Source organism: Bufo bufo, chromosome 3 (genome assembly GCF_905171765.1).
Source record: "Bufo bufo chromosome 3, aBufBuf1.1, whole genome shotgun sequence".
NCBI lineage: Eukaryota > Metazoa > Chordata > Amphibia > Anura > Bufonidae > Bufo > Bufo bufo.
In genome coordinates, this window is record NC_053391.1 from 454,749,345 (window position 1) to 454,768,886 (window position 19,542).

The following is a 19,542-nucleotide window of genomic DNA, read 5'->3' on the forward strand; positions in this document are numbered from 1 at the left end:
GAAACCCCCTGTTAAATGCGTTTTACAAACAATGTCAATCTAAAGTGGGAGAGGGATGAAGAGAAAAGCACAAGCTTTTCATATATTTCAATACACACAATAACATTTAGATTAAATCCAGCAGAGGAGCAGTTTTTTACAGCTCTAATACTCTACTTTGAAATTAATTCTGCAGAGGGAGAAAATGAATCTCTGTGAGCATCAATCTTTGAACCATTATGTATCACCTTTTATTAAACTGCATTACACTCCATGATGAGAGAATAGCAAAATGACAAAAGGATACTGTAGCTTTCCAGAGAGGACAAGGCCAACATCTGCCAAGTCCTGCTGTTATCAGAGTACGTGCTAAATAATACCTGCAGCAATAGGAGAAACATGTAATTAAATTATTTACTCATATAAAATTTATTTTCATCAAAGTAATCACCGCGGCATAATCAGACGATTCGACACGCAATGGAAATAGGCGCCACAGACTATAAAAATAGGCGATTCTTTGCTGGTTGCTTTATATATCTTTAAGGTTAAGCTTCATCGTTCTTTTAATGAAGCATATTGCTAGTTAGAAGTCAGTCTACAGATCATGGTTCTGCAGGACATAGAGAAAACACAGCAAGTTTTATTGGGCACGAAGATTAGTCACTTAAAAGATTCTTCAGCTTAATGAAAAGTTACCCAATGATTGATTTTATTAGAACATGGCTGAGTTAACAGTCCAGAAAAACATCGGGCAATAATTTTCAAAGGCCATTTGTGCTTTGCCAGAATTATTACGTGTTTAAAGATTATATAAAAGCAAGCATTAGAACAGTCATCAACTTTAAGAGACTTTTTACAAACCGTAAATAGACAGTGGGAATACAAAGAAAACACATCAGCACTAATGTAAAGGCCAATAAAATGAGGCAGAATTGTTACCATATATATTGTGAAGTGGTTAGAAGAGGTTTGTCAAGTCATGGACAGCTTGCAGCCATGGAGGAAACATGCATTTTAAAGCGCATCAAATCATTTTATAGGCAAATATAAATGGCAAAAATGTATGACTAAGCTGAAGAGATGTTGGGTGATGCAACAAGACAATGAGCCAAGGAAAACAAAAAAAATGTGTGTTTTAGAATGGCCAAGTCACAACCCTGACCACCGTAAATCTATTGAGATGTTATGGCTGACCTGAAGAGCAAAGCATCCTAAAAATATTGATGAACTGAAACATATTTGCATGAAGGAATAGCCCAAAATTCCTCCTTAACGTTGTTTGCAGCTACAGGAAAGGTTTGGTGAAAGCAAATGCGGCAAAAGGTTGTGAAATGCAAGGGTTTGCTTAATTTTGCTCTCTGCACTGGACATTTACTCCATGTACTCAGAAGACAAACCGTACAGCTGTTTTTGTTTTATTAGTTTAGTTGAATTGCATTGTTCTATTACTATGGCTAAAACTTACATTAGATGCGCAGATCATCACTAACAAGCTTGGATATTAACAGCCCTTAGCAATGTTCTAGCAGCGTTTGCCAATTCATCGGGCAACCAGAATCTTTCAGCAGGTTTAAAAAGAATTGTTTGCCAGCAGCAGATCATGCTGTCTAATCATGATCTGCTACCAGAAAATAATGATTCAGTATCGGGTCGAGCGATGGCATTAGCGAATACTCCTCCCCATACTGTGGAGGAGATTGCTGCATGTAATAGTAGTGGTCTCTTATCTGCACGTCTTATATTAGTCTTAGATAATAAATCAGATCATATTTTATTCATAACCAATGCAGGAGATCCAGGCTTCCAGAATTCCAAATGATTCATTTTATTGTGCAACTGAATGTGCAAGAATTTTGTTCATATACACTACAACTATCTGAGATGGTATTAATAGGCCCTCATAAAAGGAGATCAATATGTAGCAGGGCACAGGGGAGGTGTGGTGGCTTGCTTAATACCAGGAGATGATAGGATTGGTGGCTAGAGAAGGCCTTGCGGTTTGCCTGGCGATCGTTTTGCCGTGAACTATGTGCGTTCACGATTCGCCGAACATATGGCGATGTCCACCGGCGCCATATTATTTGGCATTGCGCCGAATTTTGACCCATGACACATCCATCAGCTGGGACAGGACAGCCAATTGACATGTCTCAGCACATGGACACACCCCCACCCTATCAAAGAACCCGATCTGGCAGCCAATTTACATTCAGTTTTTTTGCCAGAGTAGGGAGAGGTTGCTTTGTGGAGCAGGGACAGGCTGTTAGGGACACCAAACACTAGCTAATAGGGCCACAAAAGTCCTGTTTACAGACTGGTCTAGGTGTACTATCGATAGGTGTGATATACTGAGGGGTGTGATATACTTATCATATACTTTCCAACATAGAAAGTATATAGAGCATTTGTATTGTGCAGCAGTTGTGTGCGGTTCTGCTGCAATACCGCAGCTATAGAGAGGGACAAGCGCTATTGGAAGAACTATTTCCAACGGGTGTGTTATACTTGTTTCCCCCCAAAATACTGATTGAGTGCTGCGATATACCTGTTGCCCCAAATAAACAGGGTGGTGTGATATAACTGTTGTGGCAAAAAAATAAATTGAGGGGTGTGATATACCTGCTTCCACCAAATATTTATTGAGGCCTGCGATATACCTGCTTCCACAATTACTGCTCTTCTGTAGGGACATTGGCACAGGGTCATTTTGAAAATGAAAGGCAGAGGAAGTGGCAGGCTGTTCCTCAGGGGTGGTAGGGGTCGGGCAGGTGCACCAGGCCGGAGCCCAAGTGGGAAGTTGGGGAAGACACGTGCGATTACTTCAAAGGGCGCACCAGAGTTGGTTGAGTGGCTCAATCACCCTTCCGCTTCTGCACCCTCCTCACTCTCTGCTATGTGCACCCCAAAATACACCACCATAGCCCCTCCACTCGAGTCAGAGGAATTATTTTCCCATCCACTCCCAGACCTTACCGATGCGCAGCCATTCTTGGCATCAGATGAGGAAGAGGAGGTAGCAATGGCCGCCACCCAGCAGTCTGACGACAGTACCCAGTTCAGCCCAAGGAGGGAGGTCCCCGCTGTTGCTGCCTACTCAGAGATCTCAAAATGTCAGTGGTGGTGAAGGTGATGACGTGTTGATAACCATCACGTGGGTGCCCACAAGAGGAAGAGGGAGGGAGTTCTGAGGGAGAGACTGAGCAGCAGAGAGGGAGGAAAAGGAGGAGAAACATGCAAAGCTTGAAGGGCACAGGATGCAAAAAGCAGACTGCCAACATATCTGGAACAAGCCACTCACCATGCACGGTCACTTCTGGCTCTCCCAGGACGCCAGCACATGGCTTCGCAGTGTGGGCTTTTTTTTTTTTACATGTCAGCTACTGACAATAGTGTTGCCATCTGCAGCCTGTGCTGTCAACGCACAAGTCGTGGTAATCCCAACACTCACCTAGGGACGACTGCCTTAAGAAGGCAACGGGCCTCCCATCACGAGCCCAGTGGGAGCAAAGCCGTCAGAACCCACAAAGCCACACTCCCTGCGCTCCACGTCCTGCCTTTTCTCCTCCTTCTCCTATTTGTCCTTCACTCCACCTTCCGCCGTGCCGTCGTCGCGTTCATCTGACAGAAGGCAGGCTTCAAGCTTAAAAAGCCCCTTATTTTCTAGCTTAAAAAGTTGATGACGCCGGATAACCATCTTGCCCAACAGCTGACCGCTGGCTTGTCGGAACTGCTAGCCCACCAACACTGCCATAAAAACTGGTGGACTCTGAGGCCTTTAGAAAATTTGTGGTCATTGGCACCACGCAATGGAAAGTCCCCAGAAGGAAATATTTTCCCATTCTGAATGGCATCCCACAGCTATATGGCCACGATCAGCGGTAAGTGAATATATCTCTGGCACACAGTGTCAGTGCCAAGATGCATCTGACCACAGACACAGTCTAGCAAACACGGGCAGGGAAGGTACAGAACTTTTATTGCCCACTGGGTGAACCTTCTGACGGCCGTCAAGCATGTAACCCGTGGCTCCCGTGTGAATTTGGCGTTACCGCCATGGATTGCATGCAGGCCTGCCTCTTCTCCTCCTCCAACTCCATCCTCCAGTGACTCCTCCTTTTCCACTGCTACCACCTCTTCCGCTGCGTCCCCAAGCTCCCCAGAACCTATTCGACGTCCCAGGTGAGACATTGCAATGCTTTGCTGCGGCTATTGTGCCTGGAAGCCAAAAGCCGTACCGGTCCTGCACTGCTTTCAGCTCTGCAGTCACAGGCCGATCAGTGTCTAACCCTGCTCAATTGGACAGTTGGTAAAGCGGTGTGGAACAATGGTGCCAATCTACTGAATGAGCTGAAACAGGGCAAAATGAAAAGTGCCGTGCATGGCACACGTCCTGAACTTAATTGTGCATCGATTCGTTGCCAAATACCCTGGAGTCCAGGACGTCTTGCGGCAGGCCCGGAAAATCTCTGGACATTTTAGAAGATCTTACACGGCCATGGCTCGCCTTGCTGACGTTCAGCGGTGACACCACTTGCCCATCAGACGTCTGATTTGTGACAGTCTGACGTGCTAGAACTCCACCTTGTATATGCTTGATAGGCGGCTCCAGCGGCAATGTGCCGTTAATGACTACCAGTACAAACTCTGCAGCAGGACAGATTCTGGGGAGCTTGCTCTCTTTTCACCGCTCCAATGGCTGCTCAAGCGCGATGCATGCAGACTTCTGCAGCCATTTGATGAGATCACCAAACTGTTCAGTCACAGCCAGGGCACCATCAGTGACCTTGTACCCAGCGCCTTCTTTCTGGAGCGTGCATTGCGTCGTGTCATTGATCAAGCAGTCGAGGAGCAGGAAGATGAAGTCGCAATGCTGAATGAATCTGAGACAAGTCAGCAGGATTCTGAAGAGGAGTCAGAGAAGGATGGTGGCTGAGGAAAGAAGGAGGAGGTGGAGAAAGAAAAGCAGGCTTTGGAGGGGACTTTAAACTTTTCAGGGATCCCTGGTGTTGTCCATGGCCGGGGGCAGGACACCAAGGACAACATTCTCCTGGGCAATGAGAAGGAGCCACGGCGTTCCACCACTTCCAATTTAGTGCAATTGGGGGCCTGGTTGCTCCAGTGTTTTAAGAGGGACCCTGGTATAAAAAGCATAAAGGGCAAGGACCAATACTGGGTGGCAACGTACTTAGACCCCCGGTACAAACACAAACTAGCGGACATGTTACCAGAATCACAGAGGGCTGGCAGAATGCAGCATTTCCAGGCTTTGCAGCGAGAGATGCTGCATTCTGCTGTTGCGGGAGCTGGCAGAGCAATTTCCACCCACAGCGAAATAGGTGCGGGTACCAATCCTTCCGCGCCTGCAAAAGGAGGGCGATTTGAAGAAGTGTTGGTCACTTCGGATATGAGATCATTCTTGCAGCCAACCCATCGACTGCCGCCCTCCGGATCCAGCCTCAGGGAACGTCTAGACCGACAAGTGTCCGACTACATCGGGATAACGGCTGATGTGGATGCTCTGAGAAGCAAGGAAACCCTGGACTACTGGGTGTGCAGGCTTGACCTGGCACAATTTGCCCTGGAACTCTTGGTTTAGCCCTCGTCAAATGTCCTGTTCGAAAAGGACGTTCAGCGCAGCAGGGGGAGATCGTGACCGATAAGCGTACTCTCCTAGCTCACGACAGCGTGGACTACCTCACATTTCTAAAAAATGCCACATTAAGGTAGTGTGGACCCAGCAGACTCTATACCATAACATGTAGGAACCCTATGGCTCTATATTCTGTGCGATTCTGTATGGCTCCTAAATAAAATACCATATTGAAGAGATATTCTCTCCTAGAAGCAATGCTTTTTTTTTGTCAGATTATGTATCTAAGAGAAGGGGGGCCCACATCTATTAGTCTTTCATGGCACAGATTGCACGAATAATAAACTGTTAAACCTGGCTAGATCTCCACACCAAAACCTGTGGTAAAATTGGCAAGTGTTATATTTGGAAAAACTGCAGCATAATACATCTGCAGTGTCCCAAAATCCCACAGAAAAATTTTACTGGATTGTATTTAATGAATTTTATGTACTCAAAGACTGAATTAAAATGTGGAAATACCTAGTTGCTGTAGCTAGGCAGGGCTGGCTCCACCCTTCCTCTCTAAGAGGAAGTAGTCTGATGCTGCCTTCTGACAAATGAACACCTCAGACCAATATTGGGCAAATCTTCCTACCTTGTGCATCACCAAGCAACAAATCTGCCATCCCTTGAGGGAAAAAAAGCGTTACTGAAAGCAGCAGAGAGTCCAGCCATCATAAGGAGGATTGCAGAGTATTTTCCAGAGAAGGTAAATGCCCACACCCAGGTTACAGACACCTCTGGCTACGTTGGGACACCTGAAGCTTGTCCCAATCACATGCAAAGGACAGAAAGGCGTTCTTATTTCAGAGGCTGTATTCCATTGTGGATACTTCAGAGCTAATAAATCGCTAAAGTTGCATCCCTTGGTAACTTTGGAAGGATTGTACAGATTGCAAGAAAACAACTCATCCCTCCATCTCTCATTACACAGGCTTGGGAATTGCACATACCAACTTTGGAAACTGCATTTGATGTAAACAGTCCTAGTGTGACTTCTCCACTGACTGCTGCTATAAAGTATAGTGAACTCATTGTAACTAACATCCCCACACTGCAATCTGAGGCTACAATTTAGGCCTTTGAGGGAGTTAATCAGGGTTAAAAAAATAAATACCTTATCCATTTGCTCGTGGAGAGGCAGTCGCGTCCATCTTGATTGAAGACACAGTGCTGGTATGGAGACCTCATATGTCACTTTGTGCAAGATTTCACTCTGTTTCTGCAATCAAGATGGCAGCAACAGCCTCTTTGCGTGCAAATGGATCATGTGAGTACCGCCATTTCAGGAAAAATAGATTCGTTAACATGATGCACAAAGAAATTCAGCTTCCCGCAAATCAAATTTTTCCTGAAATTCAGATCCAAATCAATTTGTTTGGCTTCAATTCAATCAACACTAGTGACGACAGACTGATGTGAGACATGATAGGCTTGTTTTTTTTTTTTTTTAAATGATCTCAAAAATTAAAGCTGAAATTAGAATAGGATTAGAATACAGTGTTAACTTTTTCCAAAAACAGTGAACTGCACTGCAATTTTAAACTAAGTTTAAATGGAGGACTGATGCTTTTTCATAGCGAGAAAAAAAAAAAAAAAAAGCTAAAAATTTTTTTAAATAATCTTTAAGAGTAAAGCATATTACCATTAACAATGGTATCGTTTTCTGCTTCGGTGCACACAGCCAAAAACTGCTATAAAGCAACAATACATAGTATACAACAGTATTTATTTTGCTAGGGATAGCGAGAAGTAAGGCTTGCAGTAAATAAAAGAACTTTGTGAATGGTGTTCATTTAAATGACTTTCAAGAAAATGCAAAATCGGAATGTATAAGTGAGTTTTCCAAATCCTCACAGGAAGCATTTAAGGGTAAAGCAATCCAGTACCATTACACCAGGAGACTAGGGCAAATGAAGTGTCAGCAGCAATTTTGAATCTACAGTTTCAAACTGCACAGAGGTGCTTCAGGCCATGGGTAATGTTTGCAAATGAGATACTCACCGAACAGACAACTACAATGATGAAGAGTATTGTAATCTTTAGATTTTTTAAGAAGCACCTTAAGGGGGGAAAAAAAAAAATCAATATGGAAAAACAGTAATGTTACTAGTACACGTATGTTTACAAAAAATATATAAATATAAAACCGCAACATTTACTAGAAATGAAAATGTATACATAAACCATTATCAGACAAAAACACAATAGCTTTTATGCTGTATACAGTCACTTCTCTATTGCATGTTGAATCATTCGTTGTGTATTTAAAATAGCAATTCATTATAAGTTTATACAATATTAGTAATTAGTGTTGAGCAAACCATTTTGCAGATATGACAGTACAAAGAATACATTGTTCAGACAGATTTCCACGTTATTTGGCCACATTCCACAAATGTGCTATCTCAGTGTGACATTTAGGCCTCATGCACACGACCGTGCTGTTTTTTTGCGGTCTGCAAACCGCAGAACCGCAAAAAACGGAAGCTGCCCGTGTTGCCTTCCACAATTTGCAGAACGGGCGCCAGCAATATAAATGCCTATTCTTGTCCGCAAAGCGCAGACAAGAATAGGACATGTTATGTTTTTTTTTGCGGGGCCGCGACAGGAGCCACGGATGCGGACAGCACAAGGAGCGCTGTCCGCATCTTTTGCGGCTCCATTGAAGTGAATGGGTCCGCATCCGAGCCTCCAAAATGGCGGCTCGGATGCGGACCCAAACAATGACCGTGTGCATGAGGCCTTACTATGACATAATCAATGAAGATCATACCAATCTTAAGCTGACCATATGCATTTCATGTATGTTGGCCCAGCCAATGATTTTTGGTGGGACCAGACAACCATGTAATGTGAATGCGAAACAATGTCAGGGGAGATAAGAATTGCGCAAGTTGGATTTCAACAGCCCAATTCTTTTGTTCTCAGAGAAATTAGATGCTTCCTACTGAAAGCACATGCTGAGCAGACATATGCATAAAGGGAATCAGAAGCAATAAGCTGCAGGACGAACAAGCAATCGGTATTGCTTGCCTTATTCTTCATTTACACCTATTCTTCTAATCACTCAGAATGCAGCAAATCAACAATTTACCAATTTAAATAGGCCTCAATTAATTTATAAAACTTGCGTTATATACCATAGATTATTTATACATCACATTTTTCACATCAACAAACTGACCCACAAAGTCTCTGGGCCTTGTTGTAGCTATAACAATGGCCTACTAATTGGTTTAGGCACAAATGTCAAGCTGTGTGTGGTCAACTTTACTCATGCTTATACAGTAGGTATCTATAGGATTTATATGCTCACCAAATGGGCCTTATGATAATTACCTACACTTAGAAATCATGACTTAAAGGGGATGTCCAAGATATGGTGACCACCTCAAAACCACTCAATTCCAGCACTGCCACTGCAATACTTTTCACAGCTACAGCCATGACATGATGTTTTAGATGCAGTGATAATACATGCATACAACTTATGTGAACAATGTAGTCAATCACTGGCCCATAATAGACTGAAAAGGTCATGTGCAGTATATGGGCACATCACTGCTACAGTTAGGGCAACAAAGGAATAGTGGCACTGGAAAGGAGGTGTTTCGGGACAGAGAGTATATTTTTTCTTCATCATTGTAACAGTCCCTGCTATCTAAATAAACCAGGCATCCTCAAACGGTTGCCCTCCAGCTGTTGCAAAACTACAACTCCCAGCATGCCCGAACAGCCTACAGGTATCAGCCTACAGCAGGGCATTGTGGGAGTTGGAGTTTTACAACAGCTGGAGGGCCGCAGTTTGAGGATGCCTGAAACAAATAAATGAATAAATTAAGTTGGACAACACTTGTAATTGGAATGCAGGCTCTTAGTGGCATGAATCCTCTCCTTCTGTCTCCGCCTTTGATCATTTGCTTGGTTTATTTGCCATTTTACTGATGAGCTCCCAATAAGGGTGCATTCACACAACTTTATGTATTTTGCATTGCGCAAAACATGCATCAGCAAAAAAATATGGATGACGTCCATGTTGCATCCATTTTTTGCGGACCCATTAGAACATTTCCTATCCAATAATAGGCTTTGTTACATCTTTTTGCAAGGGTGCAGAACGGACATTCCCTGTGGCCGCATCAGATGCATAGAAAGTGTGAATCAGATCTGGAGCAAAAATACAGTCATGTGAATGGGGCCTAATAGATAATTGAAGAATATGTTTGCCCTATATAATTAAATATTTTATAGACATTGAAAAATTGTGCATAAGCTACCTATTCATTTTTTGTCTAAAAATTGCATTGTGTGTTTAAAACTAAACACTTCTAGTACTAGCCATTTTCAACTCTTTGCCTGTGCATTACCTTAGTTTAGAAGAGTTCAGTTTCTCTTGAATGTTGTCAAGAAGCTCATACTTTTCACATTTTTCAGAAGATGCAGATCGGGAAAGGCTACCGACCTCACTACCAAGACGACACCGTTGTTCATACTCTGAAGAGCTGTTTTCCCATGATTCAGCACCACAGATGAAATCTGATCTGTAAAGGGCAACACAATGGGTAAGATTTTCTAATTCTGTAGAAAGCGTAAACTTAAGCAGTCTAAGGCCCCTTTTACACGGGCGAGATTTCCGCATCGCACTGAATCCGGACCCATTCATTTCTATGGGGCTGTGCAGATGAGCGGTGATTTTCACGCATCACTTGTGCGTTGCGTGAAAAATCGCAGCATGCTCCTCTTTGTGCGTTTTCCACGCAACGCAGGCCCTATAAAAGTGAATGGGGATGCGTGAAAATCGCAAGCATCCGCAAGCAAGTGCGGATACGGTGCGATTTTCACGCACGGTTGCTAGGAGACAATCGGGATGGAGACCCGATCATTATTATTTTCCCTTATAACATGGTTATAAAAGGGAAAATAATAGCATTCTTAATACAGAATGCATAGTACAATAGGGCTGGAGGGGTTAAAAAAGTACTTGTGTCGAAATTTTGGGCCAATTTTGGCACAAAATGCTGCATCTTGGGTCACACATCCTTTCTTGATAAGCCATGCCCACTTGGTGAGCTAGGTGCAGTGGGTTTTTCTAAAACTGGATGCACCAAATTTTTACACATTTCATAATAAGGTCTAGAGGCAATCTCTTTAAGTAAATGAAGTCAGTGTGTTGTATTAAAACAAAAATATATTGTATCTAATTAGAGCTACTTTATAATTGGATAGCTTTGTAAGTGTACCTAGCATAACCATGTGTATTTTACATAACACAAAAGAAACAAATTGGAATTTGTCAAGGTATGCCGAAAGTATATTAGAAATTGCTGTTAATATTTGGCTATAATTTTCAGTTTGACAAGATTACTTTATGTAACACACCATCTGGAATTCTATTACTGGATGACAGGTTTGTTTTGTGATCAATGTAAAATGGTTGAATAATGCCGAGGCAAGATCTATAACAAGCATGTAAATTAACTCTTTCCAAAAGAGAAAAGCAAGCAGTTTGTCTAGCATCACCCGTTGAAAGATAGCCATTCTAAAAGGTCGACCTGTAAACACAATATAGGATTATAGTCAAGCCAGTCACTTTACTGCAAATGACTATTTCAGGTTGGCTTGTTGGCGATCTGGTGGGGTACTATTCTACCTTATAGATAACACTGGAATTAGTGATTTATGAGGAGGACTATGACATGGGAATAACAGACATGGCTGGATGATAGCTATGACTGGGCAGGTAACCTACAGGGTTACAGTCTGTTTAGAAAGGATCGATGCCTTTATGTAAAGTCCTGTCTAAGGGTTTATTCAGACGTCCATAGTGTTTTGCGGTCCGCAAAACACTGACGCTACACATCGCCGGCACCCAGTAGAGGATTCCTATTCTTGTCCGCAGCTGCGGACAATAGGACATGCTCTACTTTTTTGTGGAGACGCGGAAGTTCGGGGCCACGAACCAGAAATGTGGATGCGGACAGCACACTGTGTGCTGTCTGCATCTTTTCCGGTCCGATTGAAAATGAATGGGTCCGGATCCGTCCCGCAACATTGCGGAATGGATCCAGACATGTGAATGGAGCCTAAAACCCAGACTCCGGAAAGATATAAGTGAGGATAATGAACATGTGGAGTCACTGTGGGTAGAAATACATGGAGGCAAAAACAGTAATAAAATACTAATAGGAGTTTATTATAAACCACCTAATATACCAGAGTCCACAGAAAATCTACTACTAAATGAGATAGACAAGGCGGCAAATCATAATGAGGTGGTTATTATGTGGACTTTAACTACCCAGATATAAACTGGGAAACGGAAACCTGTACATCTCATAATGGAAACAGGTTTTTTGCAATAACCAAAGACCCAACTGGTTCAGGACCCGACTAGAGGTACTGCCACACTGGACTTAGTATTAACTAATAAACCTGACAGAACAACAGATGTGCAGGTTGTGGGACACCTGGTAAATAGTGAGCATAAAGTAATAACCTTCCAATCGTTATTCAATAGAGTGGTATTTTTGTGCCTCCCTGAAGAAAAACTTAAAAAAAAAGCAAAAAACTTAGCCAACCAAGAGAGGCCATTGGCCTAACTGGGACAAAGCCCTCAAAAATAAAAATAAAGCCACAAAATTGGATTTTTAAAAGCATCCTAAAATCTAATTGTGAGAGGTACAGTACATACCTTATGGGAATATAAGGCTATGGAACAAGACAAAAACGATGTGGATAAATAGAATTGTAATGAAAGCAATAGATGACAAGAGGGTAGCGAGGAAGCATTGGAAAAGCAAGAAAAAAAAAATTAATAATTAAAATTAAAAGCAGCCAAACTGGAGAAAGATTCATTGCCAAAGACAGTAAAACTAATCATAAAATGTTCTTCAGTTACATAAATGGTAAAAAGTATAAGTCTGAAGGTGTCAGCCCTTTACAGAGTGATGAGGGGGGAGTTGCAGACAGCAATGAGGAGAAAGCAAAACTATTAAATATTTTATTCTCCACTGTATTCACTGAGAAAAATAAACTGTCAGCTGAAATGCAGAATGTAAAAGTAACTCATTAAAAGTGCCCCATCTTACCCAGATAGAAGTACAGCGGCGTCTTAAAAAAATTTAAAAAGACAAAATCACCTGGACCAGATGGCATACAGCCCCATAGGAAAAGTAAGTAATGTCATAGCCAGACCCTTATTTCTGATATTTAAGGACTCTATACTGACAGGGAGCATTCCACAGGATTGGTGCCTAGCAAATGTGGTGCCAGTATTCAAAAAGGGTCCACAAACTAGTCCGGAAACTATAGGCCGGTAAGTTTAACATCTGTCATGGGTAAACTGTTTGAAGGTTTTCTAAGATGCCATCATGGAGTACCTCAATGAAAATAAGAAAATAACGCTATATCAGCATGGCTTCATGAGGGGATTGGTCATGTCAGACTAATTTAATCAGTTTCTAAGAGGAGGTACGTTCTAGACTTGACCACTGTGAACCCATGGATGTCGTATATTTTGACTTCTCCAAAGCATTTGATACTGTACCACATAAAAGGTTAGTATATAAAATGAGAATGCTCGGACTGGGAGAAAACGTCTGTATGTGGGTAAGTAACTGGCTCAGTGATAGAAAACAGAGGGTGTTTATTAATGGTACACACTCAGATTGGGTCACTGTCACTAGTGGGGTACCACAGGGGTCAGCATTTGGCCCTATTCTCTTCAATATATTTATTAATGATCTTGTAGAAGGCTTGCACAGTAAAAAAAAAATTTTTGCTGATGACACTAAACTGTGTAAAGTAATTAACACTGAAGACAACAGTAGACTGCTACAGATGGATCTGGATAGATTGGAGGCTTGGGTAGAGAAATTAAATTTTATTGAAAGCCATACTTTGGTTATCAATATTTAAATGGTGTGGTAGAATTTTAAAAGGGTATCAGTAGTAGCAGCACTGTGGACATTTGGTATGTGAGGCAGATGCATTATATTTGGTCCCAAATATGTGGGAATTGTCATTTTTTATGGCCATGAGATTTACCATTATCATTTGGTATTACTACAAGAATATAATCTGATTCACACATATATTATTGCCTCCATTTCTGTATTGTTTGTTTTTTGGAGTCTTTTTTTTTTTATATATCTGGTCTGCTGATGAACTTACCCCAGAGAACGGTTCAGAGAAATGCGTTGGGACAAAGTTTGCATTCCTGGGACATATGGTATGTGCTCCTTTTTTTTCCCACCAGTGATCAAAACCTAGACGCCACTGGTTTACTTGGGAGCATATAATGTATTATGTGCGATTATTTTTGTTGAAACTTATTTTCTGATGCATATGCATTGACTTATGACATCACTATTGGACTGTAGTCACACTAGGTCTCTATATAGGGCCTATTATGAGGTTCCTGACACGGGATGGCCCCTATCGAGGTGGCCATTCCGATTTGCTAGGCAGGGCCTATCGTTTGATAGGGCAAGTGTGAGGGCGAGTCAATATTCCTTTCCTTGTCCTGCCCAGCCTCATTGTTAATTTCTTTTTGAGGGCACAAATTGGGTGATTTTTAAAGATAATCAGTAAAGGTTAAGTTTTACACTGGTGAAGGTACTCTGTGATTACATTATCATTAAGTTACACTAGTGACTACCTGACATCTGATGTCTGTATCTATCAGAACTGTGAAGGGAGTTATTCTAATTACCCGATTAGGGGAAAAGAGAATTCCTTCCCAACTCCAAAGTGAGGAAATTTGGCTTCTACCTTACAGTTTGTTTGTTTTTTGCCTATCCTGATCAACTTGCAGGATAACAGGCTGAACTGGATGGACAGATGTCTTTTTTTGGCCTTATAAACCATTAGTAGGATTAAGGAGCCTTATAGGACATGCAATGCTCCTCTGGGAAAATTGTATTAAAAGTAGCTCTCAGCTTTCTTTTCTATTTTGGAAAAAGTTAATTTGTATACCATTTTCCCCAGAGGAACACTGCATGGCCTGTTAGATGAGAAATAGCACCCTAGGCACTTAACTGATGTGGTATCATGATTGACTCGCGCAACAGAAGGGAGACAAGAACAGGCAATAAAGAGGTGTAGGTTTTGGGAGAAAAGTTGGTGGTGAATAACCAAGTATACCAAGAGAACAGCTTTGTTAAAAATGGTCTTCTCCATGATATACTATAGGCTGGCATCAATAGAATGTCTTACCAAAGCAAAACAAAGATGGTTCACTTAGCAATAAGTAGGAAATGTCTCATTGTGGATTCTTTGTTTTGCCTGCATATTACCTTTAAAAGTTTATATTGTTATATATAGGGTAAAACTAGTCAAAATAGTCTTATTGAAAGAGGAGAGATAAATTGTTTAATTCTTATTTGTTTATTTATAAGTTGATGACTATAAACAAGTAACTAAAACATTTAACTTAAGGCTATATTACACAGCCAGATTCTACCGGTGATTGTCAGGAAGGAAGCTTTACTCCCCGGTAATTGCCTGCTCACTAGCGGAGACAACTATTACACAGCATGGGGAGGAGCAATTGTTATACCATTACTCATCCCCATGCTGTCCAGTTGTTCGCCGGCAGCAGATTGTGATTAGATACCACGATCTGCTGCCAGCAAATTATAATTTTTAAAACGAAGATTTGGATTGCCCGATGAAAGAGCAATTATTACACTGCCAGATCATCGCTAACGGGTGTTAGTGTGATTGGCACGACAATCACCTAGTATAATACAAGCTTTGCACCACATGTTAAAAAATATATATTTTATATAATACGAGCACACATGAATACAAATTAAAAAACATACATAGTAAAACCTAATTAACAGAAAATGTTAGAAAACCTCCTGAAAGTTTAACTTTGAGAATAAGTCATTTTGAAATCATTTAAAATAAATAGTTTTGAGATGAATAGATTCAACCTTTTCCCCTTAAAGGATGAAAATGAAAGAAAGGTTATTCCACTTACAAAAATATATATCCAAAATTCTATCATTATGAATCTCACTTCCATCTACTGCCAAAGTTTTTTAAAGGTTCTATAACAATCAGCCAAAACAGCAAAATAATTTAGTGCTGCTTTCAGTATTATAGAAACTGAACATATAGAACTGAAAATTGAAGTTTCTAGGAAAATTATATAAATGGAATTGCTGAAAAAGAAAACATTTTATACATTAACAATGTTAATGTATAAACTCCATTCCAGGGCTTTCATTCGAAAGGAAAACTCTGTGCACATTATTCTCAGCATACCAGTTTTGCGGCATCGTTTGTGCCAAAACCTTCGGATCATCATGCATTTTAGATTAATGACTTTTTCCAACATCCTCAAAATTTCTTTGTTTTCAACTAGAATGTAGGCATGACCAGCTTTTGCGGTGCAAAAAGAAAGGGGTACAGATTAGGCTAAGAGATGGTCTAACGTTTTTGGTGGATTGAATTTTGGTGCATTGGGACAGAATTTGAAGGCATTTCGAATAAAGCATTTTGCAAGGTGTGCCCATAATTTTATATTAATGTTTTATCTTCAGGAAATGGCATAAATATCTGATTGGCCACTCTGTGCCCCCAAATATATATTTGGCCATCAGATAGACCAATTATATATTTAGTGTCACAATGTGTCCTAAATAAATATATATATATATATATATATATATATATATATATATATATATATACACATATATACATATATACATATATACACACACACACACATATATATATACACACAGGGGCTACATTTTTCTTCCCATGGTAACAGCATATAGCACTAACATTCTTGTGATAGTGTGTAGCACTATTATACACTACATAAACAAAAGTGTTGGGACACCTAGAAAATCTCCAGGAGCTTTTAGGACATCCTATTCTAAATCCACACAAATTAATATGTAATTCACAGGCTACACACATGCACACAACTAAAACATTTTACGCTGTTCTTAGAGGCTTTCTATAAAATTTTGAATTGTTTTTTGTGAGAATGTTTGCCCAATCATCCAGAAGACCATTTGTGAGGTCAGACACTGATGTTGGATTAGAGGACCTGGCTCACAATCTCCTTTCTAGTTCATGCCAAAGGGATTTCATGGGGTTGAGGTCAGGGCCTTGTGTGTCCCCCTAGCCATGCCTTTATGTTTTTTTCTTTGTGCACAGTCATTCTGGAAGAGAAAAAGGTCTTCCCTAAACTTCCCAAATTGTTGACAAATTTAAGCACTGTGCACCTCTGTGACTCTGCTCTGCTTGTCATGGAATATCTAGGAGGAAAGAAAATGTCATAAACTGACTTGTTGCAAAGGTGGCATCCTATTACAGTACTACGCTCAAATTCAATGAGCTCTTTAGAATAACTAATTATTTCAGATATTTTCATTTTCAGAGCTTTTACATACCTAGTCTAGCACTATTAGGGCTCATGCACATGAACATGTGCACCTCGTGCCCATGCTGTGGACTGCAAATAACGGTCCACAATGCACGGGCACCAGCCGTGTGGCCACTGTTTGCAGATGCGAACCCATTCGTTTGAAAAGTGCAATAGGAAATCAACTTTACATTTCAAAACTCCCAAAAATTCTGTATCATATTACGTGTGAAACAAGAATAACCTAGTTCTATAGTTAGTAATTGTCTGGTTTCCAGCAAGTACTCTAACGAAAACAGGAGCATTCTCACACGACCAGACAAAATTTAAGATCTGTCCTTACTTAATGACTACTGACAAGATACAGATTCCTAATATATATCAGGGCAACAAGATCCCAGGTAGATACCTTCATCTGTGGCACGCCAAATGCGGTCTACTTTTTTATACTTGTACCAATGTCCCACTTGGGGCGATATGTAGGTGAAACTGATCAGAGGCTTAGAACAATAATTAACTCAGAGTCAGCACCATGCAATAAAATAAAAAATAAAAAGATCTACATGTAGAGATGGCCTTGCGGTTCACCCGGCCGCCATTTCGCAGCGAACTATGCTTGTTCGCGATTCGCCGAACATGCGAACATATGGCGATGTTCGCATGCGCCATATTCTTTTGAATTGCGCTGAACTTTGACCCATGACACATCCATCAGGTGGGACAGGACAGCCAATTGAGAAGTTTCAACACATGGACACACTCCCACCCTATAATAGAACCCGATCTGGTAGCCATTTAACATTCTGTGTTTTGCCAGAGTAGGGAGAGGTTGCTTTGTGGAGCAGGTATAGACTGTTAGGAACACCAAACGATAGCTAATAGGGCCACAAAAGTCCTTTTAAGGGATATAATATACTTTCTAACATAGAAAGTATATTATAGTGCATTTGAATTGTGCAGCAGTTCTGTGCGGTTCTGCTGAAATACCGAAGCTATATAGAGCGACAAATGCTATTGAAATAACTAATTGCAACTGGTGCGATATATGTTGCCTTAAAAAAACTGATTGAGGGGTGTGATATACCTACTGTATAATATACTTTCTAACATAGAAAGTATATAATGCATTTGTATTGTGCAGCAGTTGTGTGCAGTTCTGCTGCGATACCGCAGGTAAATAGAGGGACAAGCGCTATAGGAACAACTATTTGCAATGGTGTGATATACCTGCTGCCACAAAATACTGATAGAGGGGTGCAATATACCTGCTGCCACAAAATACTGATAGAGGGGTGCAATATACCTGCTGCCACAAAATACTGATAGAGTATTTTGCAAAATGCCTGCTTCCACCAAATATTGACTGAGGCCTGCGATATAGTGAAAGCAGGTATATAAGAACCCCTCAATCAGTATTTTGTGGAAGCAGGTTTATTGCAGGCCTCAATCAATATTTGGTGGAAGCAGGTATTTTGCACCCCTCAATCTGTATTTTATGGAAGCAGGTATATCAAACCCTTTAGTCAGTATTTAGCGGAAGTAGGTATGTCGCACCCCTCAGTATTTTATGTAAGCAGGTATATTGAACCCCTCAAAATACTGATTGAGGGGTGCGACATACCTACTTCCACAAAATACTGATTAAGGGTTTTGATATACCAGCTTCCGCAAAACACTGATTAAGGGATTTGATATATCTGCTTCCATAAAATACAGATTGAGGGGTGCGATATACCCGCTTCCACCAAATATTGATTAAGGGGTTCTATATATCTGCTTCCACAAAATACAGATTTAGGCCCGTGATATACCTGCTTCCAGAAATACTGCTTTTCTCTTGGGACTTTGGCACATGGTCATTTTGAAAATGACAGGCAGAGGAAGAGAGCTTTTTATACTCTGTATATGCACCCCAAAGACACCACCACCACCATAGCCCCTCTACTCGAGTAAGAGGAATTATTTTCACATCCATTGCCAGACCTTACCGGTGCTCAGCCATTCTTGGCATTGGATGAGGAAGAGGAGGTAGCAACGGCCACCACCCAGCGGTCTGACAACAGCACCCATATCAGCCCAAGGTGTATGGTTCCTGCTGTTGCTGCCTACGCTGAGATCTCTAATGTCAGTAGTGGTGAAGGTGACGATGTCGTGTCGTGGACTTCACGTTGGTGCCCACAAGAGAGGAAGGAGGGGAGTTCAGAGGGAGGAAAAGGAGGAGAAGCAGGCAGTACTCGCAGTGCCCTGGAGGAAAAAAGACTGCAAATGTATCTGAAGCGAGCCATCCACCATGCACGGTCACATCTTGTGCTTCCAGGACACCGGCACATGGCTCCGCATTGTGGGCTTTTTTTTTTAACATGCCAGCTGCTGACAATAGTGTTGCCATCTGCAGCCTGTGCTGTCAACGCAGATGTCACGGAAAGCCCAACACTCACCTAGGGACGACCACCTTAAGGAGGCACCTGGTCTCCCATCACCAAGTTCAGTGGGAGAAACGCCATCATAACCCACAAAGCCATACTACCGGCGC

At 41.4% G+C, this 19,542-nt stretch overlaps 1 protein-coding gene across 1 annotated transcript in view; it reads right to left on the reverse strand.

Moving 5' to 3' along the window:
• The window catches only part of OCA2 (OCA2 melanosomal transmembrane protein), a 483,235-nt gene that overhangs the window by 251,558 nt on the left and 212,135 nt on the right, over positions 1-19,542 (reverse strand). Inside the window, exons 4-6 of the mRNA XM_040425133.1 lie at positions 9,985-10,158; positions 7,619-7,676; positions 287-359 (exon numbers count right to left, since the gene is read on the reverse strand). Coding sequence (XP_040281067.1) covers positions 287-359; positions 7,619-7,676; positions 9,985-10,158 — 305 coding nt within the window. The remainder of the gene's footprint in view (positions 1-286; positions 360-7,618; positions 7,677-9,984; positions 10,159-19,542) is intronic.